This window comes from Aegilops tauschii, chromosome 7 (assembly GCF_002575655.3).
Source record: "Aegilops tauschii subsp. strangulata cultivar AL8/78 chromosome 7, Aet v6.0, whole genome shotgun sequence".
In the NCBI taxonomy this organism is placed as follows: domain Eukaryota; kingdom Viridiplantae; phylum Streptophyta; class Magnoliopsida; order Poales; family Poaceae; genus Aegilops; species Aegilops tauschii.
The window spans coordinates 507,415,785-507,432,265 of NC_053041.3; the positions used below are offsets into that span (position 1 = coordinate 507,415,785).

Below are 16,481 nucleotides of genomic sequence, written 5' to 3' on the forward strand. Positions count from 1 at the left end.
ATAGAGATGAGTATCTGAGTTACGAGTTTGGCACACAATTAAGACATTGTGGAAAGTGTTTCACAATTAATACCGCCTGGAACACCATAGTGTGATGGTGTGTCCGAACATCTTAACTGCACCCTATTGGATATGGTGCATACCATGATGTCTTTTATCAAATTACAACTATCGTTTATGGGTTAGGCATTAGAGATAACCGCATTCACTTTAAAAGGGGCACCACGCAATTCCGTTGAGACGACACCGTTTAGAGAAACCTAAGTTGTCGTTTCATAAAAGTTTGGGGCTGCGAAGCTTATGTGAAAAAGTTTCAGGCTGATAAGCTCGAACCCAAAGCGGATAAATACATCTTCATAAGAATACCCAAAACAGTTGGGTATACCTCCTATTTCAGATCTGGAAGCAAAAGTAATTGCTTCTAGAAACGAGCCCTTTCTCGAGGAAAAGTTTCTCTCGAAAGAATTGAGTGGGAGGATGGTGGAGACTTGATAAGGTTATTGAACCGTCACTTCAACTAGTGTGTAGCAGGGCACAGGAAGTTGTTCCTGTGGCACCTACACCAATTGAAGTGGAAGCTTATGATAGTGATCATGAAACTTCGGATCAAGTCACTACCAAACCTCGTAGGACGACGAGGATGCGTGCTACTTCAGAGTGGTACGTGATCCTGTCTGAGATATCATGTTGTTCGACAATACTGAACCTACGAGCTATGGAGAAGCGATGGTGGGCCCATATTCCGACAAATGGTTAGAAACCATGAAATCCGAGATAAATGGATCTTTGAGAAGAAGACGGACGTGGACGGTAATGTTACCGTCTATGAAGCTCGACTTGTGGCAAAGAGTATTTCCACAAGTTCAAGGAGTTGACTACGATGAGATTTTCTCATCCGTAGCGATGTTTAAGTCCGTCAGAATCATGTTATCATTAGCTGCATTTATGAAATCTAGCAGATGGATGTCAAAACAAGTTTCCTTACCAGTTTTCGTAAGGAAAGGTTGTATGTGATACAATCAGAAAGGTTTTGTCGATCCTAAGGATGCTAAAAGGTATGCTAGCTCCAGCGATCCTTCCATGGACTAGAGCAAGCATCTCGGAGTCAGAATATAAGCTTTGATGGAGCGATCAAAGTTTTTGGGTTTATACAAAGTTTGTTAGAAACTTGTATTTACAATAAAGTGAGTGGGAGCGCTACAACATTTCTGATAAGTATATGTGAATGACATAATGTTGATCCGAAATGATGTAAAATTTCTGGAAAGCATAAAGGGTTGTTTGAAAGGAGTTTTTCAAAGGAAGACCTGGATAAAGCTGCTTACATATTGGGCATCAAGATCTATAGAGATAGATCAAGACGCCTGATGATACTTTCAAAGAACGCACACCTTGACATGATTTTGAAAGAGTTCAAAATAGATCAGCAAAGAAGGAGTTCTTGGCTGTGTTACAAGGTGTGAGTATTGAGTAAGACTCAAGACCTGACCACAGCAGAAGAGAGAGAAAGGACGAAGGTCGTCCCCTATGCTTCAGACGTAGGCTCTACAGTATGCTATGCTGTGTACCGCACATGAAGTGTGCCTTGCCATGAGTTGCTCAAGGGGTACAATAGCGATCCGGGAAAGGATCACATGACAGCGGTCGGACTTATCCTTAGTATCTAGTGGACTAAGGAATTTTCTCGATTATGGAGGTGAAAAGGAGTTCGTCGTAAAGGGTTACGTCGATGCGAACTTTGACACTAATCCGGATGACTCTGAGTAGTAAACCGGATTCGTATAGTAGAGCAGATACTTGAAATGGCTCCAAGTAGCGTGTGGTAGCATCCACAAGATGACATAGATATTCGTAAAGCACACACGGATCTGAAAGGTTCAGACCCGTTGACTAATAACCTCTCTCACAAGCATAACATGATCAAACCAGAACTCATTGAGTGTTAATCACATAGTGATGTGAACTAGATTGGTGACTCTAGTAAACTCTTTGGATGTTGGTCACATGGTGATGTGAGCTATGAGTGTTAATCACATGGTGATGTGGACTAGATTATTGACTCTAGTGCAAGTGGGAGACTGTTGGAAATATGCCCTAGAGGCAATAATAAATTGGTTATTATTATATTTCCTTGTTCATGATAATCGTTTATTATCCATGCTAGAATTGTATTGATAGGAAACTCAGATACATGTGTGGATACATAGACAACACCATGTCCCTAGTAAGCCTCTAGTTGACTAGCTCGTTGATCAATAGATGGTTACGGTTTCCTGACCATGGACATTGGATGTCGTTGATAACGGGATCACATCATTAGGAGAATGATGTGATGGACAAGACCCAATCCTAAGCCTAGCACAAGACCGTGTAGTTCGTTTGATCAGAGCTTTTCTAATGTCAAGTATCAGTTCCTTAGACCATGAGATTGTGCAACTCCCAGATACCGTAGGAATGCTTTGGGTGTACCAAACGTCACAACGTAATTGGGTGGCTATAAAGGTGCACTACAGGTATCTCCGAAAGTGTCTGTTGGGTTGGCACGAATCGAGACTGGGATTTGTCACTCCGTGTAAACGGAGAGGTATCTCTGGGCCCACTCGGTAGGACATCATCATAATGTGCACAATGTGACCAAGGAGTTGATCACGAGATGATGTGAGTTACGGAACGAGTAAAGAGACTTGCCGGTAACGAGATTGAACAAGGTATAGGGATACCGATGATCGAATCTCTGGCAAGTAACATACCGATAGACAAAGGGAATTGTATACGGGATTGATTGAATCCCCGACATCGTGGTTCATCCGATGAGATCATCGTGGAACATGTGGGAGCCAACATGGGTATCCAGATCCCGCTGTTGGTTATTGACCGGAGAACGTCTCGGTCATGTCTGCATGGTTCCCGAACCCGTAGGGTCTACACACTTAAGGTTCGATGACGCTAGGGTTATAGGGAAAGTTTGTACGTGGTTACCGAATGTTGTTCGGAGTCCCGGATGAGATCCCGGACGTCACGAGGAGTTCCGGAATGGTCCGGAGGTACAGATTTATATATGGGAAGTCCTGTTTTGGTCACCGGAAAAGTTTCGGGTGATATCGGTAATGTACCGGGACCACCGGGAGGGTCCCGGGGGTCCACCAAGTCGGGCCACCGGCCCCAGAGGGCTGCATGGGCCAAGTGTGGGATGGGGACCAGCCCCAGGTGGGCTGGTGCGCCCCCCCCCCCCACAAGAGGCCCAGGGCGCAGGAAAGGGGGGAAGGGGAAACCCTAGGCTCAGATGGGCCTAAGGCCCATCTAGTGGGGCGCCCCCTCTCTCCCCCCCTTTGGCCGCCCCCCCAAGCCCCATCTAGGGCTGGCCGCACCCCTTGGGGGGGGGAAACCCTAGATGGGGGCGCAGCCTTCCCCCTCCCCTATATATATTGGGGTTTTGGGGCTGCCCAAGACACGAGAACGTCTCTCTTTCGGCGCAGCCCTACCCCTCTCCCTCCTCCTCTCCCGCGGTGCTTGGCGAAGCCCTGCGGGATTGCCATGCTCCTCCATCACCACCACGCCGTCGTGCTGCTGCTGGATGGAGTCTTCCCCAACCTCTCCCTCTCTCCTTGCTGGATCAAGGCGTGGGAGACGTCACCGGGCTGCACGTGTGTTGAACGCGGAGGCGCCGTGATTCGGCGCTTAGATCGGAATCAACCGCGATCTGAAGCGCTAGGAGTACGACTCCCTCATCCGCGTTCTTACAACGCTTCCGCATCGCGATCTACAAGGGTATGTAGATGCACTCCCCTTCCCTTCGTTGCTAGTAAACTCCATAGATTGATCTTGGTGATGCGTAGAAAATTTTGAATTTCTGCTACGTTCCCCTACATCACGTTTGCTATTTTTTTACCAATCACGTTTGCTTTTTTTTTAACACGCAAGCGCTCATATACACGCGTATACACTCACCCCTATGAACGCACACACGCACACCCTACCCCTATGAGCACTTTCGAAAATACTGAGCCGGCATATCATCTTGAAATTTACGAACCCTGGTGGGCTGGGGATACCGTAGTCCCTCTAACCATCCAACCACAGGTTGCTTCGCATTCGTTTTTTTTTTAGTGGTACCAATCATGTTTGTTGACCGAGGATATAACAAACCTATATGTAATAAAGCCGGTCGCATGTGGACCTTAATTGGGCTGCAGATAATGCGACCATTTTGCACGCGCTATTTTTTTAAGATATTCGTATAATGTAGTTAATAAAGTTATGTTCTAAATATATTATATACATACAAATGATCATTAGTAAATATAAACTTGTGCATTATATAAAATATTCCTGCAAATAAATATAAAAATATGAGATCTAAACGCTCTTGTATTTCTTTACAGAGGGAGTACTTAATACCGACATTGAGAATGTTAATTAAATAAGTATGTTCAATGAATCCACAAAAAATTATATACTCATGGCTTATATTTAAATTATCCAAAATGATGAATTCACTAAAATATTTACGAATATTCACTTGTGTATAATTTTCAATTGTGAAAATATTAAAATTAAATTTATAATTAAATATTAGACATGATTTAATATTCATATCAATAGTTTAAATTTAAATTATGAATATTTTTAATTTTACAAACATTGAACTATACAATTGTGTAAGTAGTTATTTTATTGTTTATATAGTGGCTTGAGCACCTTGCGTGCTTACCTTTCGTTGTCGGTTCGAAACCTGGCGGCCACACCTTTTCCGGTTAATTTTCGTCATATAATGGCAGGTGGGACCCACTGCTCATAGATGCGATTTTTTTTTCATTTTAAGCTCTACGTTCAATACATGTATATCTGTTATCCTTAGATGACAACCTAACGTCATGAACCGATTTGCCACCGTGACTCAGGCCATATGCGTTGGTCGCGGGTTCATGACCGGGGCGCCCCTTTTTTGGGGTGTTAATTTCCGTATCTTTATTCGGTACAGCAACAGCTTTTCTGCAAATTAAAATAACACAATGGGTTTTATGCAAAAATGCGTCGGCTGGTCACCTTCACTAATTGACAGATGGGTCCATACACACGGATAGGTTCACATACATATTTCGTGACCGTATTTGCAGGCGATGTCAAGTTAGGTGACCACAAATCCGTATTTTCAAAGTTCTAGCACCAAACTAAACATCGAGCGAAAGTTTTATGACTTTTCGTGATATTATCTCAAAAATAAAAGGCACAGCCAAAGAAACCTGAAGCATCAACCTGGATCTTCCAGAGGCGTTTCCAAGCATCAACTCTCCAAGCATTTAGCGCCTACAAGACGCCAAACAGCTATGGATCTTCTAGAGGGTGACAAAATCTCTCTAACAGTTAGGGCGCGTTTGGTTCATTAGCTAGCCTTGCTTAGCTGGGGTAGATTTTCCTAGCTGGTGTGAGCAAGAGCTCGTAAGAGCAAACCTGGCTGTTTGGTTGCAATGAGCTGTACGCCGGATAGCAGCACGTGAAGACAATTCGAATAGAAGTGGTGCATCGTGGACCATGACTCATGGACGAAGGAGTTATGTTACGGGTGTACAGGGAAGTGGGGTTGCTGTTTTTGTGCCTGTTGGCTTGCCCGCATGAGCGAGCCGAATTGGCTCTCCTCCGTGAGCAAGGTTTTGACAGCGGTTACAGGCTTGATTGCCATCAAAAGCTAGATTTTTCTGTCCATACCAAACACCTGACCTTGCCTAGCGAGGCTAGTTTAGTTCTTGCCTTAGATCCAAAATATCACGCCAAACAGCTATGGATCTTCTAGACGGCAAGGCGGCAAGACTCTCCTTTTCAATCATTCGATGTATAAATTTCTAATTTTCTGTATCCTCTTTTCTTCATAATTTTCTAGTCATCATTGACACTGCAATTCTTTCATTGACTAGTCTCTTTGAGCACTCGAAGAAATTTGAAAAGGTGTTTGGGTTTTTATTCAATTCAAAAAATCTAAAGTCCTAGGATGATAGCAATCTACGGGAATGTTACACTACTTTTGCAAAAGCTTTTTCTGATGATAACTCATCTGATTTGATCTTGATGATTTTGTCTCTAAGTTGAAAGTGTTGTAGTAACTTTGCCAGATGGTTTGATGTCAGAGCTTGAGATTCTTCAATTTGTTATGGATGTAGATTGCTATCCAAATGTCTCTCTTGCCTATCAGATCCTCTCAACATTGCTTGTGTCTATAGCCTCAACTGAAAGAAGTTTCTCTTAACTGAAACTATTGGAAAATTATTTGAGGTCAACTATGTTGCAAGACAGATTGAATGACTTGGCTATGTGCTGCATTCAGAAGGATATCTTGGACAATGTTGATCTTGAGTGTGCCCTTAATGACTTTGCATCAAGAAACGTCTGAAGAAACTTTTTTTGAAGCACCGAAATATTATTGTTGTCGATGGAGACAATCGAATTTGGTTCTTATTTAAGGTAATCATGTCATGTTAGTTCCGTTTTGCTATATTTTTAGTAAGTTCCGTTTTGCTATATTTTTAGTATTTGTGTCGTAATATGACATTGTCCAAAAATTATTATAGTCAAATCTCAAACAAAAGACGTGTGGTTGAAAGTTTATCTTTCCCTAATATTAAAGGGAGGATTGTTTCTCCACTTTTTATTGTCCACGGTGGGACCATCAATTTTTTCGTCCGTCTTTGGTTTCTATATATGTTGGTTCGTTCTTAAGGAAAGAAAAGAAAAATACTGAACTAGAAAAAACAAAACACCAACAACAGGATTCAATCCTTGGCAAATGAGGTTGATACTCGCGGTGCCAACCAGCACGCTAGGTAGCTGTGTGCATCAAATTGAAGCGCCTGGGTGCTTTTGATATAGAGTTGGGCATGCGAAAATAAAGTATGAAGTTGCGCGGGGAGTTCTTTTTGTACTTCTTTTTGAGTTTTTTTACATAATATCGTCCACTGCGACGAGGCCGGCCCAACTAATCGACAACCTGGACTGAGCCCGTTTAACAACGCAACCACAATTAAATGCCCACCTTGTGTTTCTTATATTCAACCCTTCCAATTTATATATCTCTTTAAAGTTCCTGCGTGTCAAGGAAGTGTCTCCGTAATTAGTAAGCAAGGATAACAAGGGATGCGGAATAGAGAACACTTCGGCCCAGGCGCCCAGCCACGTGATGGCAAAAAAAAGGTCTTCAAAATTCATAACTGCCATATTCTTTATGTTCTTTATTATTTATCGGGTACAAACTATTACTTTCTTAGGTAGATCTATGTATATGTATTCATTATTCTGATCGTTACTTGACTCTTTCAAGTAAAGTGCACTAAGTGGTTGTACTAGCTATGTCGTTTGTTTCCTCCTAATGTGTATTTGAATCATATATTGAATATGTTTAAGTATAACAGTTGCGGTATGAGGAAGACATGCATGAAAAAAGTGATTAATTAAATACACGGTATATGTTGTTTTTCTCACTAATCTGTTTTTTTCTTTATTTACATCCTATGTTTCACATGATTTTATGTGTTATTATTGGGTTAGGGCCATATAACATTTTATATAGTTTTCTTATAAAGAATATTTTTTTTTTGCTTCTTTCCACGGCCATCCTGGATTTTTGGTTGTACTGAGTAATACATATTTCAATTCTAGAAAAATATCATTAAAAAGTACATGTTTCAATTCCAAACTTTCTATCTCAGTGGTAACAGCTAATCAAACTTTTGCTAGCTTTAAGAATAATTGTATTATTAATTCAAACATAGCTGACATAAGTTGGTTGTTCGCTGTAACAAAAAAAATTAGATAGATATTTATCAGTTTAGATATATTCTGTCTTTAGGATAGAGGCTACGTATGCGGATAACTTTTTCCATTGTGACGCACTGTAAGGTCTTTCGAAAGCAGCGTGCTAGAGTGTGCTGACCAAACTCATTGCCTTTGAGATTGTCGGTAAAATTGACAAATTTGACCTACGGACGAAATCAAATCACAGAATGAACTGCCCGTGAAACTATTTCACGCGGCTGACCTTTTTGTGTGACGCCCGACACGAAGGCGCCACACTACACTGTGCAACGCCTCACAGATAGGCGCTACACGCCTGGCCAGTGTCGCACCCGTGTGATCCGAAAATTACTAAGTCAGTGTGCAGCGCCTGAGAGCTAGGCGCCACACTATATAGTGTAGCGTCTAGCTTCTAGGCGTTGCACTAGTGGTTGCTTCATTTTGTAGTGCAACCACTAGTGCAGCGCCTGAGAGCTAGGCGCCACACTATACAGTGCAGCGCCTAGCTCTTAGGCTCTGCACAATGACTTAGCAATTTTTAGGCAGTCTGGGGTGCAACGCTGGCCAGGCGTGTAGCGCCTATCTGTGAGGCGTTGCACAATGTAGTGTGACGCCTTCGTGTCGGGCGTCACACAAAAAGCTCAGCCGCGTGAAATAGTTTTACGGGCAGTTCATTATGTGATTTGATTTCGTCCACAGGTCAAATTTGTTAAATTTGCCGAGATTGTCATGTCCGACTCCCACTGTGGTGTAGACCTGTAGTGTACTCCGTACATATACCCGACTGGGTTTCCGACTCCGACCGAGCGTTGAGCCGCTTCTTCTTTATTCCCCAGATATAAGTTGAAGAGAAGAAGTGAGGACCAGGCCAGGGTCGCAGACAAGCTAGCTTTGTATTCCTGATTTCGATCGAGCTTTTTCTTTCCCAAGCAACGCCGTTCGACGCCGCAGCGACAGAAGAGGGATTGCTTCGATGAAGTTTCTTCCGGTCGCCCTCAGCCTCGTCCTCGTCCTCCTCCTCGTTGTAAATCCCAATGGTGTGGAGGCCCGGCCCGCGCCTACCGACGGCCATCAGAAGAAGCCGTCGAGCAACACCTTGTTCGTATTCGGGGATGACTTCGCCGACAACGGGAACCTCCCTCTCACAGTCCCCGTCACCAAGATGTCCCGGCAATGGCCTACCCCTACGGCTCCGGCTACATCGACGCCGATGGGCTTCCGCGGCCGAATACTCCGTCCGGCCGCTTCTCAAACTATAAGATCCAATCAGATTTCATCGGTAAGTACTATGTCATATTGTAATCTCATATTTAGCTACTTAGGCACCTAGTTCTAAATTAATATGTAATCCCTTCCCTGGCGCATCATAATTAACCCTCGATTTGTAAATTACTTGCAGCAACAATGTTGGGTTTGGAGGAAGCCCCTCCGGCGCATGCCCGCGCAGCAGAGAAAACCTGCGACCCCTCGGGCATGACCTTTGCTTATGGTGGCTCTGGGGTGTTTGATAGTACGTCAAACGATGTCCCCATCCTCGCCAAGCAGGTGGAGACTTTCAAGAAGATGGTCAAGGACATGACCATCACAAAGAAGCAATTGAGTCGCTCAGTAGCGCTCGTGGCCTTCTCCGGCAATGATTATGCAAGCACCGGCGTCATCGGCCTAAGTAACCCCAAGGATGTGAGTAGCTAGCATAGAGCGGAATGCATGCATGCATGCATACACCAATTTGAACAATTAATATGTATGTGTATATCTTACTAACTTAGTTTTTATGTGTGCAATGCAGATCAATGCTTATATTGGGAAGGTGACCAAGGAGATTGCGGCCAATGTGGAGCAATTGCAGAAGATTGGGGTGAAAAAAGTTCTCGTGAACAACTTGCACCCCATCGGTTGCACGCCATCACAAACTCGAACCAACAACTACACCGCATGCGATATCTTTGGAAATTTGGGCGCATCGATCCATAACAGTAACTTGAAACAAGTGATGGAGGCTGAGAAAAATGTCCACATTATTGATCTATACACCGCGTTCACAAATATTGTGGATCATGCGCCGGGTATGTGTGAACGTGCATACACAAGTGTCTCATTATTTTTGAAATTTGTAATCTATTAGATGAGAGATCTGATTGTTTGTTCGAATTACTTCATATGAACATTGTTATTTGATGTAAAATTAATACAGGTAAAGGCTCAGAGCTATCCAAACAGTTCAAGCGCAAGATGTCGCCGTGTTGCGAGAGCTTGAATTCAAAGGGTTACTGTGGAGAACAGGGCGAGTCATCGGGGCTTCTTTACAATGTGTGTGATAAGTCCAACAATTTTTTCTACTGGGACGACATGCACCCGACGCATGCCGGGTGGGAGGCGGTCATGAAGCAGTTGGAAAGGCCTCTGAGAGAGTTTATAGATCAAGACTAGCTTAATTAGGATCTATATAATCTTCATAGAGCCATTCATACATGGTGCCTATGTACTTCTGATTGTTTCTTCTTCTTTTTTGGATAGTTTTGAGTATTTTAGAGACTAGTGTTTCTGGATTCTCAAAATGTATGTTATATATTCACTTTCACGATATATGTACATCTTGTTATGTGGAGATTGTCTTAGAAGTAGTAATGTCTTTCATCTGGCACGTACGTGTTCAACACAGATGTGTTTTAGCTTTTCACAAATTCTGCTGGAAAACAAAACAATACTTGGAACTTCAACCCAATTGGCCTCGTTGGATTTCCTCAAAAAAATAGTGAGCATATATGTTCACCTTGACGGCGCGGAGGAACTAGTCTCCTGTCTCCTCTGACCAAAGTCGTTGTTGGAGACCGGCGGGGTACCTTCCGTTGCAAAGCCAAGGACTTGGGTAGCGAAGACGTACGACGCAAAGGAGAATGCACGGCCGGTAGAGTCTCCCCGGCCAATTCACTGAATCCACCTCAGTTTTGACACACGTTGACTGCTATGTATATTTCCTCGTGAATGTGGAGGTGGAATTTCATACCGAGGGGTGCGGGATTAATGGAGATAGATTCAAATTGGACAAACTTCAGAGTTTCACTCACACTTACTTATCCATCTCCACCGTTAATGGTGTTTACTAGCGAACCCTGCACGGCGGCACGCCACGCCCGTTGAGACGGACATATTGTATGCATTGGAATATTTGCCTGCATACCATTTATATCAGAAGGCAAATAAAGGAAAAAAGATTTCATTCATAACTACCTTACATATAATGTACAGGTAAAATAAAAAAGAGATAGTATTACATTCTGGTGAGGATTCTCTTATTCTCACCAAACATGGTTTACTGAAAAGAAACTGATACTGTGAAAATCCTTACGGTGGCAAGACACCCAAGATACCACAATAGTCCAAACATAATCTACCTGGCAGCAACCAACGACATGAGATAGCTCTACCGTGGCAAGATGGAGCGTAAGTGACATCGGAGTTTGAAATCAAATCATCCTGGTGTAACCCCCCGCGGGATTAGTACCAATAATGAAATGATAAAGCGCTTTTGCAAAATGTTCCAGTCGTCCCATAGGTGGGTGTCCACCCGTGTAACTGATGATACGATCTTCAGTAAATGGACGCTGTGGGTACATATGGAGGGGCACCACATGCGAGAAGTCGGTTGCATATGCACGTTGTTTATACGGTAGGATGAAATTTGTTGTATAACTTGAGTCTCTCAAAAGCAAATTGTTTTGGTCACGAAAATTTAGATAAGCAAATATGTATCTTTTATATAGTCAAAAGTAAAGATCTCCGCCTCCCATAGCTAACATTTAATAAAAATTCACATTTCAAATAAAAAAACTAATTAAAACTTACATCTGATCTCAAGTACAACCAATGACATGGTAAAAAAATCAACTATTTGATCACCACAAAATCTTTAATGCGCATTTGATGGAAATTTTTGAAAGAAAAAAAAATTTGCCAAGAAAAAACCCACTTGTTTTTTAACTACTTGACATCATATTGAATTGCTAACTTGCCAACTAATCAAAGATGAACAATGCATGTATCTATTGCATGCCATTCTTTGTCTAAGGATAGGAAGTATGGAAGAAAATCTTGGCTAAATTTTACACACCTTTGTCAGATTATTAATATAACTACCAACGGCTCTTCCCTACACCCATCATCGTATTAGCACCTGCTCCATCACCAAACAACAAAGTGTGCACCCTCCGCCAAACCGCTGTGCAATTCATTTCATCTGACGAAGACCATTTCACATACTACAACAAACAACTTATGGTCAAAAAATTGCTAATAGTAAGTTGGAAAAAACTATTTATAGTTAGCAAAAAGAAATACTTCAATGTAGATCTCAACTATGTAGCCAAGATTTCATACTTCTTCCATTACAAATAGCTAAAAGAAATACTCCTAGTTCTTTATACATACATATATCACCTTTTTTTTTGAAAACCACCACATATATTAATTAACCAACATAGTTATTACAATCACTCGTTACAAAATTCACCACACAGGGTGGAACATCATTAACAAGAATACCATCTGATCTATTGTCAAGACTATACTTAGCAATGAGATGAGCCACCACATTGGTTGAACGATTAATCTTTGAAATTTTGAACCCATTTAGCATCTTGGAGATATTCATTGCTTCGTTCTACAAATCAAAAAGTGCTGACCTGTCAAAATTATCCTTTGCAAGAGACGCAACAACAAACGCACATTCAGTCTCTAAAATTTCAGGATTGTGTAGAGTAATACCTATATAAAGGCCAGCAATACATGCCCGGAGTTCTGCTTCCTCCGCGCTTTTACAAAGCCCAATGAAATCCCAAGAAGAAACTATGACATTCCCATAGGAATCCCTGGCTACCACACCCACACTTGCAGCGCTAATGTCCTCCACAAAACTTGCGTCGACATTTATCTTGATGTATTCCGAAGGAGGGGGTTGCCAGGCCACCTGAGTTCCCAAGGTATTAGGAGCAGTTCGTAGTCCAGGAACGAGGCTTTTACCTTTATTCTTCAAATCCACCATTGGATAGGAGTGGCAAGCAACAAAAGACGTCCAGTAATTCACCACAAAATTAGCAGAGCTTGAGACGGATTCCTTCCCCTTACCAAAAATCAAATCATTTCTCAAATGCCAGGCTCTCCAGAAAATGAAGATAATTCGGTCACGCATCATAGGACTCAAATGATTTAGAAGAATAAGAAACCAATCCCTTCCCGTGTACCTGAACACCTCCTCCGCCGGTAAATCCCAAGTGTCCCTCATAGCCATACGCGAAGCATAAGCCTTCGGGCACTGGACAAGCGCATGAAACATACTTTCATCATCCACTCCGCAAATTGAGCAAGTACTAATAGTGGCTTGGTGATGCACCACTCTGTTAACCTGGACAACCAAGCTATTAGTAGCAGCCCGCCATGCAAAAATACGAATCTTCTGAGGAACATTAGCCTTCCAGTTCAAATCCCAAATTTTCCTCACCCCCGACACAGTCCCACTATATTGCCTCTCATCTTCTACTTTTTCCTTTAAAGTGAGCGCAAGCTTGTACACACTTTTAACCGAGAACAACCCATTCTTCTCAAAATGCTAAGCAACAAATTAAAGTCACCATCCCCTACTGACTGAATGTGCAAACTAAGGATCTCCTCCGCATCATGCGAGTAAAACAGATGCCTAAGCAAATCCTCATCCCAACTCCTAGTACCACTGACGATCAAATCCGACACCCATTTAATTCTGGTCATATTCTTCCTAGCAGTAACTTTAAGGCCAGAGTTTCTAGGTAGCCAGTTATCTCTCCAAATATTAATATTAGACCCATCACACACTCTCCAAATTACTCCCGATTTTAACAGGTCCAATCCATGTAAAATACCTTGCCAAGAGAGTGATGACGCCTGTGGAAAAGCGGTATCAAGGATATGGCCTTGGGGATAATATTTTGCCTTGATCACCTTGGCGCACAAGGATTCAGGGTTAACCACCAATCTCCACGCTTGCTTAGCGAGAAGAGCTTGATTAAATAATCTGAGATCACGAAATCCATGCCTCCCTCACCCTTAGGCCTAGTCAATTTATCCCAAGCTAGCCAATGAGTTCTCCTCCTATCCTCCTCATCACCCCACCAAAAATTCCTTATAATTTGTGAAAGTTCCTCACAAAGCGATGCCGGGAATTTAAAGATGCCCATAGCATACACCGGAAGGGCCTGCAAGACAGATTTAATCAAAGTTTTCTTCGCCCCACGGGACACATATTTTTCAATCCAGTCCGACAGAATTTTGAGAGCTTTTTCTTTGGTAGACTGAAATTTACCAGCCTTCATTCTACCTTGAGGCACCGGCAGACCAAGATATTTGTCCTCAAAACCCTCAGCAGTGATGCATAGGATTACCATAACGGCCACCTGGCTTTCCATACTGCAATTCTTCCCAAACATAATAGAGCACTTATCTGGGCTCAATAATTGACCAGTTCCCTTGTCATAAGTGGAAATAATATTTTTAATTGCCAATGCTTGTTTAATGGTCCCCTTGAAAAATAATAGGCAATCATCGGCAAACATAAGGTGGGAAACACCCGGAGCATGCCTATTGACCTTGAAATCCAGAAGAGCTCCTTTAGTACACGCATCCTGCAACAACAAAGATAGCGCCTCCGCCACAAACAAGAATAAATACGGGGATAAAGGATCCCCTTGCCTAATACCATAGGAAGGGGAAAATGAATTCAAGAGTTGGCCATTGAAGCGTACAGAAAATTTTACTGACGTAACACAAGCCATAATCCATTTTATCCACCCCGGAGCGAAACCCAATGCCCCCAACATGCTCTTCAAAAAGTTCCAGTCAACCCTGTCATACGCCTTTGCCAGATCCAATTTATAAGCACAAAATTCACCCCGGCTATCCTTAAGCGTGCTCAAGGAATGCATACATTCAAAGGCAACAAGCGCATTATCAGAGATTAGTCTCTCAGGAATAAAAGCACTTTGGGTTGGAGAGATCATACCATCAAGAAGCGGTCTCAATCTGTTGACGAGGCACTTAAAAATAATTTTATAAATAACATTGCACAGACTGATGGGCCAGAAATCTTTAATCAGTTGGGGGTTCTTCACCTTAGGGATAAGAACAACAACCGTATCATTTACACCCTCCGGCATGACTCCAGTGTCAAAAAACCTTTTTACAGCACGAATAATATCTTCTTTGAGTAAACCCCAATTCCGCTGAAAAAACCTTGCTGGAAAACCATCTGGACCTGGAGCTTTAAGGGGTCCAATTTGGAAAATAGCATCACTGATTTCTTGATCCGAGAATGGCTTACATAAATCATCATTCATATCATCAGTAACAATTGGATTGACAAGCGGAATAATAAGAGAAGGATCAACCATACCATCGCAGGTGTACAGCTGCTTAAAAAAGGAATTAGTGATTTGATGAATTTCTTCCACCTTCTCAGTAAACGTACCATCGTTCCTTCTCAGCCTAGAGATATTATTCTTTTTGGCTCCCAGGTAGCTTTTGATCCAAAGAACTTTGTATTCCTATCCCCCCATTTTATTTTATCAATCCATGATCTTTGTTTTCATAACATTTCTTCTTTATATAGCAGCTCATCCATGTCTTTGAGAATTCTTTCTCTTTCAACCAGATCCTCAGGATTATTTCTTTTATAGAGCACATCAAGTTTCTTCCTGGCTAGCTCAAGTTTCTTTGGAATATATCCAATGTATTTTCTACTCCAGGCATGTAATTTACCAAGCACTCTATTCAAATTATTGGCCACATCCTTCAAATCCTCAACATACATACCTTCCTTCCAACCAGATTTAATCTGATCCTCTAACATCATACCCTCCCTCTCCCAATAGGCTTCATATTTTAGTTGTTTAATAATTCTACCCGGGCGAGGAAAACCCAATAATTGAATGAGCAGAGGACAATGATATGACCTTGAACTAATAATATGAGAAATCTTGCACTCTGGAAATATCGAAGACCATTGGGGGCAAGCCACCGCCCGGTCCAATCTCACCTTGACATTTTTGTTGCCGTCCTGCTTGTTATTATATGTCCAAGGAACACCATGATAGCCCAGATCAAAGAGATTGCAGTCAGAAAGAACCTTCCTGAAGTTGGCCATCAGCGGCGCGGGTCTCCTATGGCGAGAGAAATGCTCATTCTGCCACATCGCTTCATTAAAATCCCCAGCCATAAACCATGGCCCAACACCGAGGGGTTTGATTCTTCGCAAAAGATCCCGCATGACATACCTTTGACTTGCCTTAGGTTCCCCATATACAAAGGTACTCCTCCACTTTGTGCCATTAGCAGAACAGAAGTACATGTCAATGAAGTGCTCACCAAACTTGTTCAATTCCAGAGTGTAAACATCATCCCAGAACACAGCAAGACCACCACCTTTGCCTTGAGCTGAAACAGTAAACATATTTTTCATACCCAACCGAAAACGCAAATATTCAACATATTATTTATTTTTCCTTGTTTCAGAAAGAAAGATAACATTGGGTTGGTGCGTCTTCGAGAGACACACAAGCTCTTGAACTATACGAGGTTGACCCAAGCCTCGACAGTTCCAGCTTAAGATTTTCATGGCTCCTGACGGGCACTCACATCCGCGCCCGTCAGTTGACCAGCAGCCCCAAGGCCGG

General features: G+C 42.4%; 1 protein-coding gene across 1 annotated transcript; it reads left to right on the forward strand.

Annotated features, from left to right (window-relative positions):
- The first annotated feature begins 8,955 nt into the window (after positions 1 to 8,955).
- LOC109745058 (GDSL esterase/lipase At5g03610-like) lies at positions 8,956 to 10,212 on the forward strand. The gene is made up of 4 exons (XM_020304196.1): positions 8,956 to 9,061; positions 9,182 to 9,462; positions 9,572 to 9,848; positions 9,977 to 10,212. Exons 1-4 carry the CDS (start codon positions 8,956 to 8,958, stop codon positions 10,210 to 10,212), a joined length of 900 nt encoding a protein of 299 aa, XP_020159785.1.
- The last annotated feature ends 6,269 nt before the right edge of the window (positions 10,213 to 16,481 follow it).